Source organism: Callospermophilus lateralis, chromosome 1 (genome assembly GCF_048772815.1).
Source record: "Callospermophilus lateralis isolate mCalLat2 chromosome 1, mCalLat2.hap1, whole genome shotgun sequence".
Classification (NCBI taxonomy): Eukaryota; Metazoa; Chordata; class Mammalia; order Rodentia; family Sciuridae; genus Callospermophilus; species Callospermophilus lateralis.
Window position 1 is genome coordinate 11,762,465 of NC_135305.1, and position 21,302 is coordinate 11,783,766.

At 45.7% G+C, this 21,302-nt stretch overlaps 1 protein-coding gene across 1 annotated transcript; it reads right to left on the reverse strand.

Moving 5' to 3' along the window:
* Window positions 1–3,406: 3,406 nt before the first annotated feature.
* On the reverse strand, window positions 3,407–18,738 carry Arhgef5 (Rho guanine nucleotide exchange factor 5). Its single transcript, XM_076859650.2, has 14 exons — window positions 15,621–18,738; window positions 15,044–15,101; window positions 14,545–14,609; window positions 14,085–14,338; window positions 10,844–11,004; window positions 10,157–10,309; window positions 9,734–9,863; window positions 9,398–9,472; window positions 8,894–8,983; window positions 8,256–8,413; window positions 7,438–7,599; window positions 5,808–5,878; window positions 4,191–4,295; window positions 3,407–3,564 (listed from the first exon to the last, which is right to left on the reverse strand). Exons 1-14 carry the CDS (start codon window positions 18,736–18,738, stop codon window positions 3,407–3,409), a joined length of 4,758 nt encoding a protein of 1,585 aa, XP_076715765.2.
* Between the last annotated feature and the right edge of the window lie 2,564 nt (window positions 18,739–21,302).

A 21,302-nucleotide genomic window follows, 5' to 3' on the forward strand; every position in this document is an offset into this window, starting at 1 on the left:
CCACCCTCTCCAGCTCGGAAAAACAGTTTATAGCACACAAAAACCTAGCTCCTTTCCTCCACCATCTCCCTGCTCATAGGCCACCCTGAAAGAATCCACAGCACCATTCACTCACCTTCACTCCCTGCATTTTCTGTGTCTATAGCCTAGCCTCGGTTTTCACATCAGCCCCTGGGAATTGTAGGCTGACTGGATGCTCTTGCAGGGAAGAGGCTAGGGAAATTTCCACTCTGTAACTGTCATTTAAAATGGGCGGGATGGAAAAAAAATGGGTCAAAGACTATTAAGCCTAGAGAATGTTCTAAATCTGAACAAGAAGTATATTTGAGTCATGACTAGCTTGGCATCTGTCTCTCTGTAGCTCATTTACCTGTAACCTTTGCCCTTTCACACACCTAATTTCAGAGTGAGAAGATTACACTAAACTACAGGTTTGGAGTCACTATAATCATGCAGCTCCAGAGTCATGTTACAGCAAATGTGGCTCCAGGGTCACCGGTTGGTGTTAGTGGTAAAACCAAGTCACCGCCACAAAAATTATTTATGCAGAGATCTCAAAAACCGAGTGCCAACATGCACAGGTGTTGGTAAAGTGTCTTGGGAAGGTGAGTGGGTCAAGGACCACATCTACAAGGGCCATGTCTATAAGGGCCGTGATACAAAATACCAGACTTCTAGTTTGATCCCATAAAGAATTTTTCATAAGGGTAATACCCCTAAATGCTTGAAAAGCACAAACTACATGACTGGATCAATAAGGAATCCAAAAGGAAATTAAGTTTATTTCAGGGGGATAAATATGTGTGCATAGGGTTATGATTCAGTGAGTTTGCCTCCCATGTACAAGGCCCCAGGTTTGATCCCTATCCCTGGGGAAAATAAAAGTCTCCATAGGCTGGTCTTATCAAGATCATTATAAATGACCAAGATGATAAGCAATGCACAATTAAAATTTTAAGATAATAGCTAATTTGAAGTGAATGTTGTTAGTGAAAACTTAAGGATAGCTTTCTAAGTTAAGTGAGTAGACAAAAATGACCTGCAAATTCAGTAGAGTCAAGTTCTCAAATAATTCACCATCCAATCATATGATCTTAAGCTCCACTTGTGTTTCAGTCAGAAGAGGGTCTACACTGAGGACTGCTGTTGATGTCTCCTAAAGATACTTCTTCATGCATTGTTTTACTTTAAAAAGCAACAAAACACTGTACATTCATATGTGCTTCAAATGCAATTTTATGCAAAAAACATGGGCTAACGCTTGTTGCTACACTCTTTCCTAACAATTTTGGCTGTTTCTAAGCCAAAGATGCCAGTTGAGATTAAAGAAAAAGTTAAAGTTCAATTCTGGAAATCTGAAGGATTTCACTATACCTACACTTAATTTTCCTGTACTCAAATTAGAGAAATTTTAGTAATTCAACTGCCGAGAGATCTATATCTAAGTTCTTCTCTTTCGTTTTTTAACCAACGATCTAAACATAGGTAGAATCCAATATCTTTTGGCTTCCCAGATTAGATAATAACCCAATTAAATGAATACATATTAAATATTGAAAACAGAGTTAAAAGTCTTAAAGAACTTAGGTTCAAAGGGATCTGAAAGCCTTAACAACCTCAAGCAAAGAAGTAGTCATGCAATTCAAAAAATTATTTGCATATGTTTCATTTAGAAGGTGGTATTTTACTTCTCTGAGCAAATATTGGGGACTTTGTCTACAAAAATATAAGGTTGCATTGAATCATATGGCCATTATTCAAATACTGGCTTGAACAAATAGTTTGGATTCTTAAAATTATTATTGCTATTAATAACAATGAGCTATTTGTTTATATATTTACATATATATGCAAATCTTGTCATATATTAATAATAAATATTACTTAATTTATAATCTGATTTTATGAAAATAGTGGAAAAACCCCACAACTGAAATTCTCCATTTTAAACTTTTTAGCAATCATCCTGCTTCAGCCAAAATGCTATTCTTCATTCTTACATGCTATAGTGATAATAATTAAAAAAAATAAGCAAGCTAACATATTTTAGGATGGATTGAAAAGATAGTGTTATCAAAAGTGGTACTGTGTTGTCATTATCATGATGAACTGGAGATAGAACAAACTTTATAATGTTTATTCTTACCTTTCTACAAAGTTGCAATGCAATCTTCAAGGAAAGACCATAATGATCTAGCTTAAAAGATGCCATGGAAAATGCTAGGTTATTATTACATCATACAACAGTTCTCTGTGACAAAAACAATTTAGAGATACCCTTCAACTGAGAAAGGTAATCTTAAAGGAGACAGAGGAAAATATATGGTTAGAGTTGGAAAAGACTTTGGAGCTTGCTTGGTCTGATCCTGCATTCTACATATAAGGGAACGGAGACATGGAGACACTGAATCATAGCCCGTGGTAACTGCACTTTAGGCCTCCTGACTTGGATTCTAGGACTCTTTCTGTTGTGCCATGCTGCCTTCATAAAGAAGTCAAAACTTCTGTGAAGATATCTTCACAATGATGTGAGCCACAATAAGAAAATCATGAATGGTCTGAATAGGATTCGTCACATCCACCCAAACTAGCCAATACCTAGACCTTATAGGCATAGTAAACAGGGTTTGAATGGGGCTTTCATTACGCATCGAGTACTTCTCCTTCCTTCTCCTACTTCTGATACCATGAAAAGAAGAACAACTGCCCAAACTCTCAGGGGTCACAAAGCAGCTGCCATACCCTACACCCCACGTTGGCCTTCTTTCATGACACCTAAAAAATAGGCTGGAACTCTTATGGGAATCCATGTTTTGAAACTTGTTCAGTCTGAGGAGTCTGAGAAGAAAACACTCAGAGAAGTGCCAAGTTTATTATGGCAAGAGTACCCCCTCACATTGCCACCCAGAGACACAGATCTCAGCGACACACGCACGGCGTTCACACCAACTGCGGAGACTCTGAGGCTGAAAGATACCTTAGAGGTCACCAGCTTGACCTTCCCATCTGATGGCACTTCTCTAGTGCCAACTCGTCATTCTCTCTTAAACATTGTCCTCCAGTGACCTGAGGTCAGAGTGTTGAACATGTGGCCATGACTGGAACTTGGGCCGGGTCTAAATCTGCACTCTGGAAGCCAAGGATGCTTCAGGACCGTATGGTAGCAGAAGTAAAGTTCCCTTTTCCTATGAAAAAAGGATCCCAGAGTCCAGTGTGAAGTCCCTCAACATCCCCCCACCAAGCACAAAGCACAGAAAAGGAGGCCTGGGACGAGTGGCTGGGTTAACGGGGTTTTGTCCTTGGACTTAGTTCTTGGTCCACAGCAAGCCTCTGCAGCAGGTTCAGAGGGCAGCTGTCTCCATGAACAGCTTGTTCTTAAGCTCATGAGATTCCTCTCAGGGAATAGCTAGGCACGATGTTCCACCAGTTGTAGTTTGGCAGTCTTGACTCGATGGGCCTCCTTCAGGTTCCGCGCACGAACCTCTGGGTTGGAAATGAACTCCACTTGTTGCAGAGGGAACCAGCCTTGCTCCCCATCTGAGAGCCTCACACCTTCCAGCCAGCCTGTGGGCACAGGGCAAGCATAAAGAATTACCTGGAGGGGGCCAGCCTCCCAATGTACTAAATATGGCTGCCCTGGGTCTGGTGAAATCTGCAGCTGCCCATTCCTGAGTCTTCCCCATTGTTAGGAGTTGCATTGTGTCCCCTTTCCCAGTATGGGTGGATTTCCTAATCCCTGGGACCCCAAAACAAGACCTTATTTGGGAATGAGGTTGTTGCAGATATAATTAGTACAGTTAAGCTGAGCTCATATTGGAATAAGGTGGTCATTAAGCCAATACAACTGGTGTCCTTGCGGAAAGAGGGAAACCTGGGCACACACAGAGGGAAGAGGGCCCCAGGGAGACGCGGGCAGAGACTGGAAATGTGCTGCTACAGCTATAGTGATAATAATTAAAAAAAATAAGCAAGCTAACATATGTGTGACTATCAGACTGGACAAGGCTAGGAAGGATCCTCCCTAGAGGTTTCGGAAGGGACATGGCGCTGCCAACACTTTGATTTTGGACTTCTTGCCTACCAAACTGTGAGAGAGTAACTTTGCTCTGTTACAGCAGCCCCAGGAACCTAACCACCCCCACGTCTTGCCTGGGACACCTGGCCTGCTCCCCCTGGAGTCTCCCTCTTACCATCGCTGCTCTGCTGAGTCACCATCACCACGTCGGCCTTCTCTAGTGCCAACTCGTCATTCTCTCGGGGCTTGTAGGCGCGAAGACACTGGACTTGTGGGGAGTCTTTGGAAGAGAAGGGTGAAGAGAGATTAGAAGAGGCAGGAGCCCAGAACACGAGCGAGAAATGGCAGGGAGACGTGGGCAGGACTTAAGTTAGAGGTAAGTGTGGGCTCATAAACAAAGAGGGAGTTTGGAAAAACATTCATCTTCTACCAGCAACCAAGTAGTTGATACAGAAATAAAAATACCAAAACTGAAATGGATCAAAAATTCTATTTCTCTGGAGAAGATGACTGAGAAATTTGCGACCACTGTTTGTTTACTACAAATACTAGAGATCCTATTGAAGACCCACTTTCCTTCGGAACCCCTCCCCAGTCCCTTAGTCTTCAATGGATTGTGAACTTCTTAAAACTGACTTTTGGTAAGAAACCACGTCTCCCTCTTCTAAATGTTCCATTTATGTGCTTTGCTTCTCCACTGAGATGGTAAAATCTGAGCCTGTGACTCATTCTTCATTTCCTTCAATGTCTGAAGTGAGACTGGGAGACTCCATCAGTGGAATCCCAACTATGCGCTAGACAAGGGACTCAATCCCCTTTGGCGTCAGTATCCTCATAGAGTGACCAAGATAATTATTGATCAAGATGATTCTTGAGGAGTTGCTGGATATCTGTTTATTTTTATGAACCAGGCAAAATTTCCATAGAGCTGAGGCTGAAGATAACAAAGTTCAGAGTGTGGCTGACCTCTAAGTGTTCCATCATATGCGGGTATTGCTCTTCTTGCTTTACTACCCTGCACTGGTTCTCCCAGAAAACAAGCACAAGACTGCATATTATTTGTACTTCTTTTTCTAAAACTCCTCCCCATCTACCATTCTTAAGATCATAGTGAAGAAGGAAAAATTACCCTGCCTCCCTTATCCACCAGGGAAGCCAACTAATGGAATATATAGGAAGTTAACAGATTTTAGTTCTCCTAACTCCTTTTCAAAGCTTCCTTATATTCATTTATTCTTTTCAGATACTAAAAACCCAGTATTCCTTTGAGTTCTTTTTTTTTCCTCTGGACATAAACTAGGACATTCTTGCTGGTGGTGATCAACTGAGGGCTGATATAAGAGCCAAAAGAAGTCCATCTTGGCACAAATGCACACGAATTCAGAATGTGAGCCTGCAGCTACTGGGGACCCTCCAGTTAAGTGGCCTCAGGCCATCCCATACAGGAGGGGCATGGTCAGGACAAATCTGTGTTGCTATCCTCCTGTGATCCCCTATTTTCCCCAACACCTTCAAATTAGTAAAACCCAGGCAAAATCAGCAGAATGGACTTAAGGGGACAAATATCTTAGAATGAATAAACTATAGCCCAAGGCAGTGTGTGTGGGGGGAGGGCATTGCCATGGTGAAGAGCAATTTTAAGCAGATGTATCTCAGTGTTGAAGCTCCAGTGTTTAAGCTTCACTCTGGAAGTCGGAGGAAAAGCAACGACAGAAGTCTCACAGAGTTTCCGCCCAGCACCCTGACCTCCTGTGTCCAGGGGAGACCTCTAACCCTGATGATCCTCACTCACCGTAACACTCCAGCAGATCCAACTCCTCTCTGGGCATGGCCAGGGCTGAGATCCAGCGAAGCTTTTCACTTCTGAGAAAACAAAATAGGGTGGTATTTTCGGTTACAACTGCAGCCTTGGGGTGTGTATCATAGCCAATGATTGGGAAGCAAATAGCTGTGGGAAGGACTTTCTAGTTCAGTGATTTCACCACAAAGTCACCAGGACCCTATGCGGTGGAACCTGGTATCATCCTGAACTGCAGGTTAACGTGTCTTTCACACTTTCCCTCTTTCTTTCCCCCTCCAGATTCCTTATACCTTCCAAGTCGGGATATAAAGTTACCTGTCAATTATACACATGCAGACTTTCCATTTTGGAAATTGTGCCAAGTAAAATGTTCATCCCAGTTTAGATTCCCTCTATCACTTTGCATGATTCTTGATACTCCCTTGCCCATATTAATCAAATATTTCAAAAATAAAATTATTCTGTGATAATAATTCAACTGGGGAGAAATACCTTAGTATTTTGTTGTTGTTGTCATTGTTGTACAAAGTAATACTAATTTCATAATCATCTGGAGGTTTTGCATTATCTTAACCTCTGCTTCCACATGTGCCTAGGTAATTGAGAGCTGACACTTTTACTGAAAAATTCTACCCAAAGTACTAAACAAAGAGAACATAACTGCATCTGATTATTTAGTTTATGTGATGTTTACCATACACAACCTGCTATCTGCCTTTCTGTTCCATAAGTGAAGGTAACTGTTATCAGTACTACCCTGAGTAGTCTTCCAAGGGACGACACTGAAAATCTTCTTGAATGTAGGAAATCTCAAATGATTAGATACGTTGAAAATTTTAAAGAAAGACTCTTTTCATATCTTTTATAATACTGATAATACTATAGTCTTTTAGGAATTCATTGTTGTAGGCATTATGTACCACATTTATTTTACTTTTAATTCTTTTTTAAAATTTGACAACTTAGCAACACAGGGTCTTGCTAAGTTGCTACAGCTGGTCTCCAACTTGTGATCCTCTTGCCTCAGTCTCCCTGTTATAGGGATTATAGGTATCTGATGCTACACCTGGCTGTGAACCAGATTTTATAGGTAAAATTGTTGATCTCCAAAGATGTATGCATAGATGAATATATTAGTTGTTATGATCATTGAAAAGATAAGCCAATCAAATTTCTCAGCACTATGACTTTCTGCTTAACAGAAGATGGAGTAGGCAGGTTGGGGTGGGGGAGCAAAAGGCACCCAGTGCTTGTCTTATTCATACATGTGCCCAGCAGCCATGGCACTGAAGGGTCTCTGGCTTGCACACATGAGCGCTAACTCACAGACACCAGGATGAAAATTCTTTGCTTACTCCATACCAGTCCATCCCCCTTCTTTAGTTTTTTGAGTAAAGGATATAAAATAGATGCTGAGTCTTAATGGCAACTTCAAACTTCCTCCTGCCTGTGATTTCCTGCAAGTTGCCTATTAGCTCTGGGAATTTAGAGCTCTCCATTATGGCCCCCAGTCCAGAGGGGGCTGAGTAGTGTTTAGGTGGTTTCCTGGACATCTTTTTGGCCTGGTCCCATTTCCTTCCCAGGCTACCCACACCAGCGCCCCTGCCCAGCCCCATCTCACTGAGTCTCTGTGCGGAAGAGGAACTCGGCCTGGGTGCCCTGTGTGTTGTGCCGCAGGAAGAGGCGGAAGAGGTTTTTGTGTGGTCCGTGTAGCTTCATTTCACACTTCTCCCCCCGGATGGAGGAGAAGGGAGCATGATCAAATACCAGGAATCGGTTACCCCTGCAAAATAGAAGTCTTTTCAATGGACTCAAGGCTTCCTATATTCTATCCACCTTCACATTCTTGGATTCAAACTCTATGTCCTTAGCATCTGCAGCCTGAAAATTCCTATAAAAACCACAAAATGGTCCTAACTTGCTTTCAAGATGGTAGCTCCTGTGTCCTCACCAATTAGGCGAAACATCTATCCCTTGCCATGAATAATGGGTTACTTTAAGAAGTTGAAGAAACAGAATGAATATAAACTTTCCAAGGTTCCAAGGAATAGAGCTTAATTAAGATCTGGAATTAATTAAGTATCTCTGGGCTAGCAGGTGGATTCCAGCCCAAAGCGTACACACACCCATACACACACACCAAAAAACCAAAACCAAAACAAACAAACAAAAAATGATTTCAGAAGGTGGTTAAGATCATTTGAGGCATTTATAACTCCATTATGGAGGCATTTATAACTCCTCATGACATAATTTGGTGGGGTCTTCTTTTTTTTGCTTTGGGCTCATTTTTCTCTTCTCTATGCTATGACCTGGACTCCATGGGTTGAACCACTGAGAAGATCCTCTAAGAAGACAACCCTTCTCTGTTCCTTTAAGGCCTTCCCTCTTAACTCCTCCATTCCCTTTCTCTCCCAGCCTCCCATTCCAAACACTGACTCTCGGGGCCGGGACAGCAACAGGCAGTCATTGAAGAGGTGCAGATGGATTGGACGTGTGTTCAGTTTCCTTCGCATCCCTGGGGAGACGCTGAACTCTAGGGCTGTCAGTTCCCCACTCTTCACCAGCCAGCGAGACTGTGAGATGAGTGGGAATATCTAGGGGCAGAAGAGAGAGAAGGCAGTGTCACAGACAGTCCTTCCCTCCTCACCAACCATCTCTTCCTTGTTTTCTCTCTTACTCATAACCTACCTGCTTAGATTCTGTTTCCCTCTGAACCCTCTAACTATCCTGTCCACTCCTCCTCTTCCTTGTAACTGCTGTTCCTTCTTTAAATTATCCTTCCAGAGTTTCCCTATGAGTCACAAGCAAATGTGTGTGTGGGTGTGTATGTATTTGTCCTCCCTTTTTAACACCAAAAGAATATAATATGCACACAGTTATGCACCTTCATGTGACAGTGACAATAGTTTTGGAGATTGAAGAGGATATTTGTGTATCCCAGAAACAGAACAGAAAGCAAGGCAGGATGGTTGGAGGCTGGAAAGAGGGAAACAAGAGGACTCTGTTTAGAAGGTGACCTGTGGGACATGCCATAGAGAGTGATGGGCAGAGTAGGGGGCTGGGCACTAACTCACTTTGCACTCAAATTCAATCTTCTGGCTCAGGTAGATCAGTTCCTCTGTCCGACGCATCCTCTGGACATTATTATTGCAGTCTCGGATCAGCTGAGGGTTTGGCAAGGCGAGGAAAGGGAACAAGTACTGTATTAGAGTCTTTGATCTCAGAGTTCCCTGAAAGCAATCTGGAAAAGGATATGACAGCCTCCACTTTTCTCCTGGGCTGGCATTGGCTGAAGGGAACATGGAGGTCAAGCCTTAGGACTCTGGTGTATTCTGCACAAGCTGACAGAATGCTCCTGGGTGAGGGGCTGTGGGAGTGGGAGCGCAGTCCCTTGGTATGTGGTGCTGGGTATGGAAGAGGAGGCTGTGGGTGGACATGCTTGGAGGTGTGGTGGATGCAGGGAAGCTGGGCTCCCCCTTAACAGGATCCCACCTCCCATGCTGTCTGGAGCTGTGGGCCTGAGGAAGGGATGACTTGTCTGTGAAGGACAATCAGGATGGGAGTGGGTAGCTGCTGACCTCCTCCAGGGCATGGTGGGCCTTTGTGGCCTCTGCTTCTTCTGAGGAGCCAGGTTGTGTCCTCTTCAGAATGTTCTATAGGATAAACAGCAGGCAGGAGCCAGGTGGTAGGAAGAAACAAACAAATAGGAAGAGATAATTGGGGGTGATTAATGGAGAAGCCTAAGGATACAATTTTAACAACAAACATTTCTGAGAAAGAAGGGTGTGTGCAGCGGGGAGACTGCTCACATCCTCCACAGGAGGTGAATGGTCAAAGAATGATGGTCCTCTGTCCTGAAGCTTCTCAGGATCATCCCTTTGAGTTAAAGGTGACGACCCATGTATCTGCCATACCTGGAGCAGCAGCTTGAGACGGGTAATGCGCTGGAAGGGCAGGATCAGAAAGGATTTGAGGGAAAGGCGTTGGCAGATGGGGTCACTCTCCAGCTTCTCCAAGACCTCTCGGAAACTGCTGTTGCTATTCCTGCATGATAGTGAACCTCTGGTGAGGAGGGACATGGGGAATGATGGGGGCGCTCCGTGAAGGCGTGGGGAATGGACGCTCAGTGGAATATCTGGGGTTGGGAGACAATGGTGAGATCTGCTGCAGAGGGGCCCAGATGTGATTGCTGAGAAGGTCTGATATGGAGGGCATGCTGGGGCGTGACACCACACCGCAGGCACAGGGACATGAACGCTTGGGACAGCACTCTGGGTGAGGGATCGGCACAAGGTCACTGCAGGGCCCACCAAGAACCGAATGGGGACCAGTCTCACAGCAGACTTTGGAAGGTGCGTTCTTGATAGGTCTGGTTGGTGACATAAGGCAGGTAGACCCGGCGGAAGTCTGGAGCATGGTTCAGGACTATATCACACACTTGGAAAGAGAAGATGTTGTTCTCGAAGTTCTCTTCTAGGTCTGAAAGGAACCTGTACAGTATTCAAACAAGTTTCGTGAAATTTTAGGGCCTCAACTCAGCAGCCAGCTGACCCCTGCTATGCCTGACTTCTGACTTCTTCCCATTAGTAACTTCTGTTGACTCTCCTTAGCTCTGTGCTCCTTGCCACACACTAGGATTCTCTAAGGCTATTGCTAGCTTGCTCCCTGATTTAACTCTTGATTCTCATATTCTATTTCTTCCTTTTCTTCTATCTCATTCTGGTTTTCCCATCTTCAGATGATTTCCTCACCTTATCTCTAATGCAGCACATGCCCGCAGTTATGTCCACAACCTTCACCCAGGACATTTTTCTCATTAACTTACTTATCCAGTGATGGCCTGTCTAACCTCAACTGTCTTTGCTTCTTTGCTCCTCCTATCTCTACAGCCATCTGGAATCATAGAGGGAGCTGAGGCCCAATTTCATCCCGAGATAGGGCCAAGGGAAGGTTTCTAAAGGGAAAACACTGACTGAAGGTTCAGTGGCTAACAATACTGAGGCTGAGAGAGAGGATAGTCTCACGTGGTGCTGACGTCTCGAACATCCTGTAACCGAGAGAAGAGCCACTGGTACTCCTGGTTGGAAAGGGTGGCCCTGAGTTGGCTTGAGAGTTGGAAATGATCCACAGCTATGTGCAGACTGCGTAGGTATGAGGCCTCTGACACAATCAGCTCAAATTTGGCCTAAGATGTTGAAAAGGAAGAAGACAAATGAAAAACTTTGCTAGCTCTCTGGCATATACCAGACACTAAGGAATATTCTAGGATTAGGGATCTAAATAAGATAGACCCTTTCATAGCTCATAGTCACAACAGAATCTAACTTGATCTGGGGGAGAGATAAGAGTTGTTTCAAGATGTAAGATTTAAACAGAGCTTGAAAAACATGTGCAAGCATCCAAAGGCAAAAATATGCTGATCAAGAAACTCAACATGCACACAAATGGATATCTATGAGAAATGTTGACCATGCTAATTTGCTTCACTGCAGTAATATCTCTCTCTCTCTCTCTCTCTCTCTCTCTCTCTCTCTCTATATATATATATATATATATATATATATATATATATATATATATATATATATATCCTAACATCAGGGTGTACACCTTAAATATACACAATAACATTTTTTTCAAAAAAATGTTCCTAAATAAATTGAGCATTTTGGGAACCAATTATACAAAAGTATCAAGAGATGAGGCGGAAGAGGCAAAGAGAGACAGGAACAAGGTCTAGAGAGTTAAACAATGTAAAACAGTTTGGACTGAAGATAAGGGAAAAATGAAAAAACAAGGTTTTATGTAGGGGAATAACTTGATGAGATGTGCTTTCTGATAAAGACATTTCTGGAACAATGTAGAGAAGAGAGTAAAGAGAGTAAAGGGTAAAGGGTAAAGAGAGCCAGGGTAGGAAATGTTGTAATAATACCAGATGAGAGATGTAAGCCTCAAGAAACAAGGGGATGAGGGTACACAGGCCAACTTTATAAGTATTTAGGGGGCAGACCTGGGAGGACTTGGTTACTTGCTAGAAATGGGGCCTGAATAGGAAGGAAGGGCCACAGTTAACGCCTCGGTGTTTAAGTCAGGGAACGAGGTGAACAGTGGAGTCACCAGGTGGATGATAGAGTTGTCCTTGAGAGAGGAACAGGTTTAGGGAATGAAGCTGATGGATCAGGTTGGGGTGGAAGGAGAAATAGAAACAGGATATTTGAGAACAAGATGGTGCAGTTGTGGTATAACATAAAACACAGCCCTTGAGAGCATGTTTGGAGGTTCCAGCAGGAGGTGCAGTGACTCAGGGCCATGACTAGTGTGGGCTTCTCATGCTTTCCACCCAGGCATGTGGCTTCAAGATAGACCCCGGATGGAAAAGCGAAAGAAGACAGACACACCTTGGATGGCCAAGGACATGGCCCAACAACCTCCCCCACAGCAGCACTTGAGCTGATGTTGCAGGTTTGTCTGGTCCTGGGGCCAGTGTTCACTGACCCTGCGACGTTGGGTGATTCATTGAATCTTTCTAAAAACCTCAGTTTTCTTGTCTTTTTATGCAGATAGAGTGGCTCTCCCCTCACAAAGACAGTCAAAAGAAACAGAGCCTGTGACAGCACACTGTAGTCCCCAGGGGGCTATTTTATGACATGCAAGTGTGTGTATAAGAGGTAGAGAAGCAGAGGCCTCTCTTCTCACAAACATGAGGCCAGAGCTGGACCAGGAGCCCTGGAGACTTCCTAGTTTCCTGGAGTTGGGGAGACAGAGCTAAAGTTTGTGTCATATCCCATTGTTTGAATAAGAAATATGGGTACGTTAGTGATTTTCTAAACATTCTCAATGTATTTTAAAAATGGTGGTGAGAACAGGGTCTTCAAGTCTGAGCTCTGAAAAATCCTAAAAACATCTGTCTCTGTGGCAGTAAAAGCTTTGTTTACCATTACATTCTTATGGCCAAACTGTTACTCCTCCCTGATGATGAAAGGGGAAAGCTCGGCACTAACATTTAGCAAACTATGCACCAGCCACGATGCTAAACTAAATACGTGTCGTTTCATTTAAACCACATAGCAGTGGTGATGCCTGTAACCTCAGCTACTTGGGAAGCTGAGGCAGGGGGATTACAAGTTTGAGGCCAGCCTCAGCAACTTAGACCCTGTCTCAAAATACAATAAAAAAGGCAGAGGATGTAGCTCAGTGGTTGAGAAGCCCTGGGTTCAATTCCTCATCCCACAAAAACTAAATGAATAAAATAAACCACTCAGCAACCTTGAAAGGTAGGCATTTTAACTTCAATGTGTGGATGAGGAGATTGAGATTTAGTGAAGTTATGTAACCTGCCTAAAGTTGCACAGCTGGTAAGTGGGGAACCAGGTGCACCTCACGTGGCACTAACATAGTCAACATTTCTTGAGTACCAGGCTCTCGTCTTTTCACTTCTCCAGTAACTCTTTGTATCTCTAGTTTACAAACAGGGAAACATCAGCTTAGAAGGATGGAGTAACTTGGCCAAGTTGTACAGTAGATCTTAAAGGGAGCTTCCCATGCAGGTCATTTACTCCAAAAGCTAATTTCTTAAACTATTCTTTTGGACCCTGCTCTACTGCCATATTTCAGATAGATCTGCGAGTTAAGAGAAGCTTTTGATGGAAAACGTGCTAATGGTGATAGCTTAAAACCCGGCTAACAGCCTCTAGTATTGCTCTTGGGAATGAAGACCCAGAAGAGATGCTCGAAAGCCTCTTAGATCAACTCCCCGGGGCCCTCTTTTAGGGACCAAAAAAAAAAAAAAAATATATATATATATATATATATATATATATATATATATATATATATATATATATATATCTTGATTGAAGAGGAAACTTCAGTGTAGCCTGAAATCTTGCAGGAAGAGGGAAATTTCAGTCTACCCTGAAGCATGGGATGAAGTTCATCCAACAAATTTACAGGCATTGTTACTCTACACAAGCCCAAAACCAGTAACCAGTGGGCACAGATGCACAGTGGCATGAAGAAGCAGGGAGGAGGACGGTGCTCATACTCAGAAAACGATTCATTCTCCAGAACGGAGAGGATTCAGGGTCACTGTGTGTGTGTGTGTGTGTGTGTGTGTGTGTGTGTGTGGTGTGTGGGATGAGCATGGGGTGGGGACAGCCTGCTCTTAGAGGTGGTGCTGTGAGTAGGAGACAGTAAGGTCAGCAAGGCAACCTGGCCAGCTTTCCTGTAACCCCTTCTCCTCCCACACCCTGCCCTGCTTGGTACCTCTTGCAGTTTCTGGTCTTCGTGGGTCATGGAGAGCAGCACAGCACTGTTGCGCACCACAGGGATTTCCTGCCAGAGGGAGCCACTGGAAGCCATGGAGAGGCGCTGCAGGTAGGACTCTGAGGACACCAGCGCCTTCCGAGGCTGCCGCGGGGAGGTGGGCCCAGGGGCCTCTGCCAGGCTGTCCAGCCGCTGCTGGCTCTGAATCTCCTTGTTCAGAAAGAAATCGCTGTATTCCTGGTAAAGCAGCTGGGCTACAGAGGCATGGGAGGACGCATAAGAGAGGAAGAAAGGGAAGGTGAACGGAGGCCCAGGGAAAGATGGAAGCTGCCCAGCTACAGCTGACCTGGCAGTTCTCTCTCCTGCAGACATCACCCCAGCCTGCCGACAACCATGAGGCCCAGTCTCTTCCTGGGCAGAACACCTGCCTAGGCCTGCAGACCCACTCCAAGGTACTCACAGGAGTTGATGAGCTTGGAGCGGCGTCTTGAAAAGCCTCCTGTCCCCTCCTTTGGTTTCTTCTCCCTGTGGAGGAAGGAAGGCTCTGAGGTGCTTGCTGGCCATGAGATAGATGACTCCGGGCAACTGCAGATGAGAAAGCCTCTCACCTGCCTGGCCCGGGCTGGGATGTCAGGACCCAGTTCCCTAGAGAGGTGCAGAGTTGCATCCTGACCCTCTTCAGGAGGGTTGGGAACTTTTACATGGGGAGTAGTTCAAGATCAAAGGACTGAGAAGGATGGATGACTCAAGACTCAGCCAACAGAGCCCACAGGTAGAGTTCAGTCTCCCTGCCCTGGATTCCTGGTGTCTCTCTTCCCCACTTTACCCCCCCCCCCCAAAGAGAGAGCCATGAGCCATTCTAGGTCCCAGAACCCATATCAACTAAAATCCAGATTATGAAATCTTAGCATCCCAAGCACAGAGAGAGCAAGTGCATCTATTAGGAGAAGGTAGCTCACCGGAAAACAACAGCATCTGTGGGTCCAGGAGATCTGCCCACGGCTGAACCTCTTGAATCTGAAAATAGAAATGGGTGACATAACTAAGATTTCAGAGGGACATTCAGAGAAAATGAAGAAGATAACTCTTACAGTGAGAATTCAGGTATCCAGAAGGGAAAAACCAAAACCAAAATGACATAAAATAAAAGGAATTTGGGAGGGAATAAAGTCCAGGCGAGAGTATTGAAGGAAACCGGTCTCAGCTATATCCCCTGCCCTCGTCAGAATAGGAATGGGACAAGTAGAAGGGACCTTCTCTACTCCACACAGGTAGGTGCTGAAAAGTAGAAAAAAATCCAAGACAACATCGGGGGGAAAAAGACAGACAGAAAAAGAAGACCCGGGTTGAAAAGAGATGTGGAGGTTGAAGGGAAGGAGAGGATGCTCATGGGTTTCTCTGTTGAAGGCAAGATGTGAGTGAGTGAAGTCGCAGAGGGAACGGCAGTGACCCTGGGGACAGAGATGAGACGTGCTAGTGACAGCTGGAAAGAGCAGGCCTCACAATGGTGTCACTATGGCCCTCACCCTTGCTCACCTGCAGAGCCCTCAGGCAGGATGGAAGGTCTGCGCAGGCCTTGCCGGTTCCAGCCCTTGTGTTTGCTGGACCCCTCGCCATGCCCCACAGTCTGTCCACCGCTGCCCTCTGGTAGAATCCCCGTGTCCCGCCTGTGGGGCCAGCTGGATGCCTTCTCCAGCTGGGGATGGCTGGGCTTCTCTGGCTGCCTCGCTGGGCAAACAGAAGACCTCCTTTGGCCACTGCTTCCTTCCTGGGGGTCTGACCTTCTCAACACTCCTCTTACATGGCCCTCAGGCTCCTCTGAGAGTGCTGGTTCATCCCTGGTGGTGGGCTTTTGGAGCTCCACCGTCCAAGGAGTAGTAGGGGAAGAGGGACTTAGAAGGTTTGTCATGTTGCTGAAGGCCATGCCAGAGGACACTTCACTCTTGCTCCTACTGGTGGAAGCCAAAGACTCGGTTGATCTGCCTGTGGCTGGAGGCCAAGAGGTACGTCCAGTAGAGGGGGTAGTGGAGATGGTCCAGTCTTGGCCAATGGGTCTTGGTTTGGCTTGACCCCCTGAATTCACAAGTCCTCCTTGAGTACTCTTGCTCCTACCCCTAGACTTTGGGGGCAATGGAGGAGGTTCGGTGGAAGGATTCATAATGGGGACAGGGGGTAGAGGCCTGTAGATCCTTGGGATACTGGAAGAAGAGATGGGAGAATGGTGGGACTGGGGCATATCAGGAGTTGGGGGTAATGGCTTGTTGTATCTCAGCCTGTGGGGGAGAGAGGTCTGAGTATGGGGGGCACTGTCTGGGGTAGATGGCAGAGGTCGGTGTTGCCTTGACACAAGGGGGTCAGGAATTTGGGGAAGGGGGCCTTTAGGAGAACCATGTATCTCTGAACTTGGGGACAACGAAAGAGGATGGCTGTGTCGCTTTACTGTGGGGACCACTGTAGAAAGACGGCCATCTTTCTCCACCATGGAAGAGTGGATGTGTCTCTTCTCTAGGGGAGGAGGGTTCAGAGATTCATGGATCCTCATCTCCACGGAGACTGTGGGTGGGGAAGAACTGTAGGCAGGAGACCCTGGAGTAAAAACTGAATTTGGGAGAGAGCCCCATGGCTGGCTGCTATGAGGACTGCAGGGTCTCTCTGGACTTGAAGTGAACTCTTGAGAGTCCTGCCTCAGGGTGGATAATGCAGTAGGGAATTCTGAAATTACGCTGCAGTCCCTACTACTTCTTCTGTCCCTTCTTGGGGTCACAGAGCCATAAATGGCAGGTTTGGGGGGCCTCTGGGGTAATTCTGAATGGGAGAAAGAAAGTGACATTCCCACCAGGTCTGGAGTCTGCACTGTCCTGTGGGACCCTGGGAAGGAGTTGCTCCTTAGGTGTTGGATGGTCCCACTGCCATTGGCTGGGGGGCTATGAGGGCTGGCCCCATGGGAGGTGTGGTCCTGGGTGGTCACTGCAGACAGGGAGCTGTGAAGGGCCATCAAGGGAGTCTCTGATGCCCCCCAGGGAGATAGGGCGTCAGTTGAGAAAGAGGTTCTTGGGGTCTCCCTCCTAGGAAGGCCAATTGAGGGACTCTCAGATGATAAGACAGCTGTGATGGGGGAGACTTCAGAAGAACTCAAAGCAGCTGACTCTGGTGTCCTTGGAGGAGTCACAGATGTATGGGCAGAGATCATCTCAGTCTCCTGGCTGGACACTGGCCTCTTCTTCAGCTCGGACTCTTCTTGCTGGTCACTGTGAGCTACTATACTGTCCAGTGACTCTGCAGTAGGAGAGGAGCCAGGTAGAGAAGTGGGCTGGGGCAAGTGTCTTCTTGGCTCCAATGCAGAGGTTAGAGCTTTGGGGGATAGTTCCTCAGTCTGAGGACTCTGGGTCACGGGACAAAAGGCAACTGGAAATAAGCCACAGGGAGAATGGTCCTCAGGGGCTACCAGAGCTAGGGGGGAAGGACAATGAGTACCTTCCTCCTCTTCTGTGCTCCTCTCGTCTCCCACCGCCCCCAGCCCACCCCCAGCCCAGCTCCCTGGCTCCTCCTCCTCTGCCGCCATCACTTTCCCCTTTGGACTCTGATCTTGTTTTCCAGTTCCTTCCTCTGACTTCCCCACTAAGCTTAGATTCTCCAGGTATTGAGAGTCCACCCTACTTTCTTCAGGCCCCCTCAACTCCCTCTTCCTCTGTCCCCTCTCTTCGAGGTCTCCCTGACCCTGGGCTTTCCTCTCCCTCCCCTCTTGACCCTGCTCACCACAGTTCAGAACCTCCAGTTCGCCACTGAGTCTCTCTCTTTCTCGTCCTCCAAGCGACACACCATCTTGTACCTGCTCCTGTTTTTGCCTGGGTTCCCCCTCTTTACCATGAGCCTGCTCCACCATCTGTTCCTGCTCCTCCCAAAGCCCACCAGAACAGGCATTCTCCCCCAGAACCCCTTTCCCCTGAGATTCCATTTCATACTGTTCCTGCTCCTCTAGCCCCAGAGTCCCCTGGGGCTGTAAGAGCTCTTCTCCCCCTTGACTTTCCTGCTCCTCCTTCTGGCTGACAGCTCCACCTCTAGAGCCCCGAGTCTGGCTCATCTCTGCAGGGTGTTTGTCACAGGGAAGCCAAAATACAGTCTGAGCAAAGGCGTCGGGAGAGGTTGCCTCCTTCTCTTTTGCTTCTCTGGACCTCAGTGTCAAGGAAGTGAGGTCTGGCTGAAATTCCACCTCTGTTCTGCAGCCCCCGTCACTGGATATTGAGAACTTGTCTAGCTGTTCACCCTGGACGGGGCAGGTCCAGAGCTCTGGGGGAGCTGGTATCATTGGTCCTCTGTCTGCCAGGCTCTGGGGTACTGCCTCCTGGTGTCCTGGGGTATCATAGGTCTCTGCCACAAGGCTTTCCTGGTGGGTCTCCACATCTGCAGAACTTTCCTCTGAGAAAGAGGGCAAGCCCTCCTCTACAGAGTCAGCCATGTCCTGTGACCCTCTTGGCTGGGTCAACAAGACTCTGTGTCCCTCGGCCCACTTATAAGATGGGTCCTGGTCTTCTTGGGCTTCAAGCTCCATGGTGGGGATCTGGCTGCTCCTCATGATAGCTTCAGGGATAATTCTGAATCCTTCTACCGCAGGGATGGGAGTAGAGGCTCCATGCTGAGGCTCCTCAGCCTCCATCAGGGCTGAATCCTATGGAGGAATATAAGACAAAGGTTTCTAAGGAAACTGCCAAGAAGAGTAGGGAATTTCTTTGGTTCCATTTTGGGTCATTTTTTGAGACAAAAAGTCTTCATCCAAATAAGCAGTATCCTCTATAAACTTCTCATTTATTTGTTTATTTGATAAAGATTTCCCTAGTGACCCTTTTAAGTGTAGAACATTCAGTAGTGAATGAGATAAAGACCTTGTCCTCACGGAGCCTGCAGCCTCATGGGGGAAGCAGATAATAATCCAATGACAGTATAAGACCATCATCAAGAGTGCCAAGAGCCCCCAGCGGCCGCTGCCCTCTAGATTCTATTATGTCATTGTCTGTTTCTCCCTGTCGACTCTCCGGACAGTGACTCAGCCTCATATAACTCCCAGACACAGTGTGTGACACACCCTAGATCTAATAGCCCAGAGAAGCCGTGTCGGGAGTAGGACCTTCCTTCTAAACTGTCGACGGGATTAAAATAGGTCAGGCTATTACAGCCAATGAGCAAGGTACAATAGTTTCATGTGCTTTAAGCAGGGTCTTGATTTTACTCACCTTCCTTCTTTTATAGTGTCTAGGAGAGACATAACTAATGAATAATTTTGTTTTCAATTATAGAGGCAGCTGCTGTAAAGTGGAATGATAACTAATTTATTAGATTTACTGTGGCCCATAAAGCTGTGTACCTTCATCATCTCACTCTCCCCTCTTCCCCAGCAACTAGGTACACTCTTCCCACTACTTCTCAAGAGTGTGACCTTCCTGCTTCTCTTGTCACTTCCAGCAGAACACCTCATCTCCTACTCTGTAAAGAACTCAGAAGCCAGCAGAGGAGCTACTTTGATTTCTTGCAATCCACAGCAACCTGCATCTCCACTCCTTCCATCTTCCCTTCTCTCCAAGCTTCACCTTTTCTTACTCTGCTCCCTCAGGACTGTGGGTTACCTTGCTCTCTCACCTTCAAGTCCTCTCCTGGCACTACTCCATCAGTATTTACACATCCCTGGGTCTTCCTCATCTTTCAAATGGCTAGAAGGTGCTGTGCCCACATCCTACCTGCCTCTGCCCCACTTCAATGGCCTGATTTTCCAGCATCCCTTAGAATCATCATGTTATTAATTCCAAAGAAGCTCAATGGACTCTTATCTTGGATAGTGTGTCACATACCACGTCTGGGAGTTATATTGAACACTATTGACCTCAGAAATATTCTTTCCATTGTTATTTATACTATGAAATTTCCCTGATGTGTGTCTTAGGTTTCCAATGCTCTAACCGGGTTAAACTCTACTTCTCTTTAAAGCAATTATCAATTATAATTCACTTCACTTCTCCTTTGTAGTATTTATACAATTAAAATTAGGTAATTATGTGTGTATTTTGACTTACCCTCCTTTCAACTATGGTGTGATAACTATATGAGATTAAGAACTGCATCTAGCTTGTTCAATTGTGTAACCTAGCACAATACTTGGTTCATTATAAGTGTTTAATAAATATTTTTTACATAAAGAATAAAATTCTTGTTTCTCTCCTGGGCCAGATCTGCCATATCTAATCAATCACCCAGTCCTATTGATCCACCTCTTAAAATACTCCTCAGGGTTGACCACTGCTCAGCATCTTCATGGCTACACCAGGAGCACACTGTGTCCTCTCACCAGGCCACCTCTCACCAGGCTACTGCAGCCTGTCCACCAATCTCCACACATCTTGCTCCATTCCATCTCATTCTCCACAATGCACCTGAGTGATCTTCAAAACATCACTTCTAGTTTTAATTCACCAGTGGCCTCTGACTGCCCTTGAGACAAAGCTCAATATTCAGCATGAAGCTGCACAACCTGGCCTCTCCCTTTCTTTCCAGCAACTTCACCACCTGTCGGCACCTGTCTCTACCTAGAATTCTCTTGTGCCCAGAGAATTCTTTGCTTCTCTTGATAGTCACTGTGGTTAGACCAGGAGCACCACAAGGCACAAACACTGCCATGTAACCTGCTCAGTCCCCTTTCCAGAAGGTTAGTTGGCTCTCAGTCAACTACATGACCCAAGGAAGAAAGGAGATTTAAAGGCATGTGGTTTGATTTTTAGTTGTTTTGGTTTTTTGGATATTTGCCTTTTTAAGACAACTGTCTAAATCATTTAATCTATTTGAACATCCCTTAACTTTTAAAATGAGATTAAAGTACTTTCTTCACAATTCTAATGAATATTCAATGAGGCAACAACAACAAAAAACACCTCATTGTTCTTAAGACCCATAGAAATAGTAGGTATTGTTGATCTGAGAGAAAAAGTTTGAGAGAGACATATAAAATTTATAAATCAGAGGGACCTTTGGAGACACAGAAAACTTTGCTTAATTTGTAGATGAGCAAACTAACGATTAAGACCCTAGACACTGGCCCAAATTTCCTAAACAAATGGCATAGGTGAATCTAAACCTAGATCCCTTGTTGAAGGTCTACTGTTAGCACCCAGACGTCTATCTGTCAGGAAGCTGGCAGCTCAAGAGAAGTCAAGAGAAGATTCCAGAAGCCTCATA

Bases quoted from the DNA above. Each gene is read 5' to 3' on its own strand.
- Arhgef5 (XM_076859650.2), bottom strand. From the start codon at position 18,738: ATGGAGGCTGAGGAGCCTCAGCATGGAGCCTCTACTCCCATCCCTGCG. The intron at 14,610-15,043 runs GTGAGCTACCTT...CTTCCTCCACAG, and splicing joins ACAGATGCTGTTGTTTTCCG to GGAGAAGAAACCAAAGGAGG. The intron at 10,310-10,843 runs GTGAGACTATCC...AATACTGTACAG, and splicing joins GTTCGAGACGTCAGCACCAC to GTTCCTTTCAGACCTAGAAG.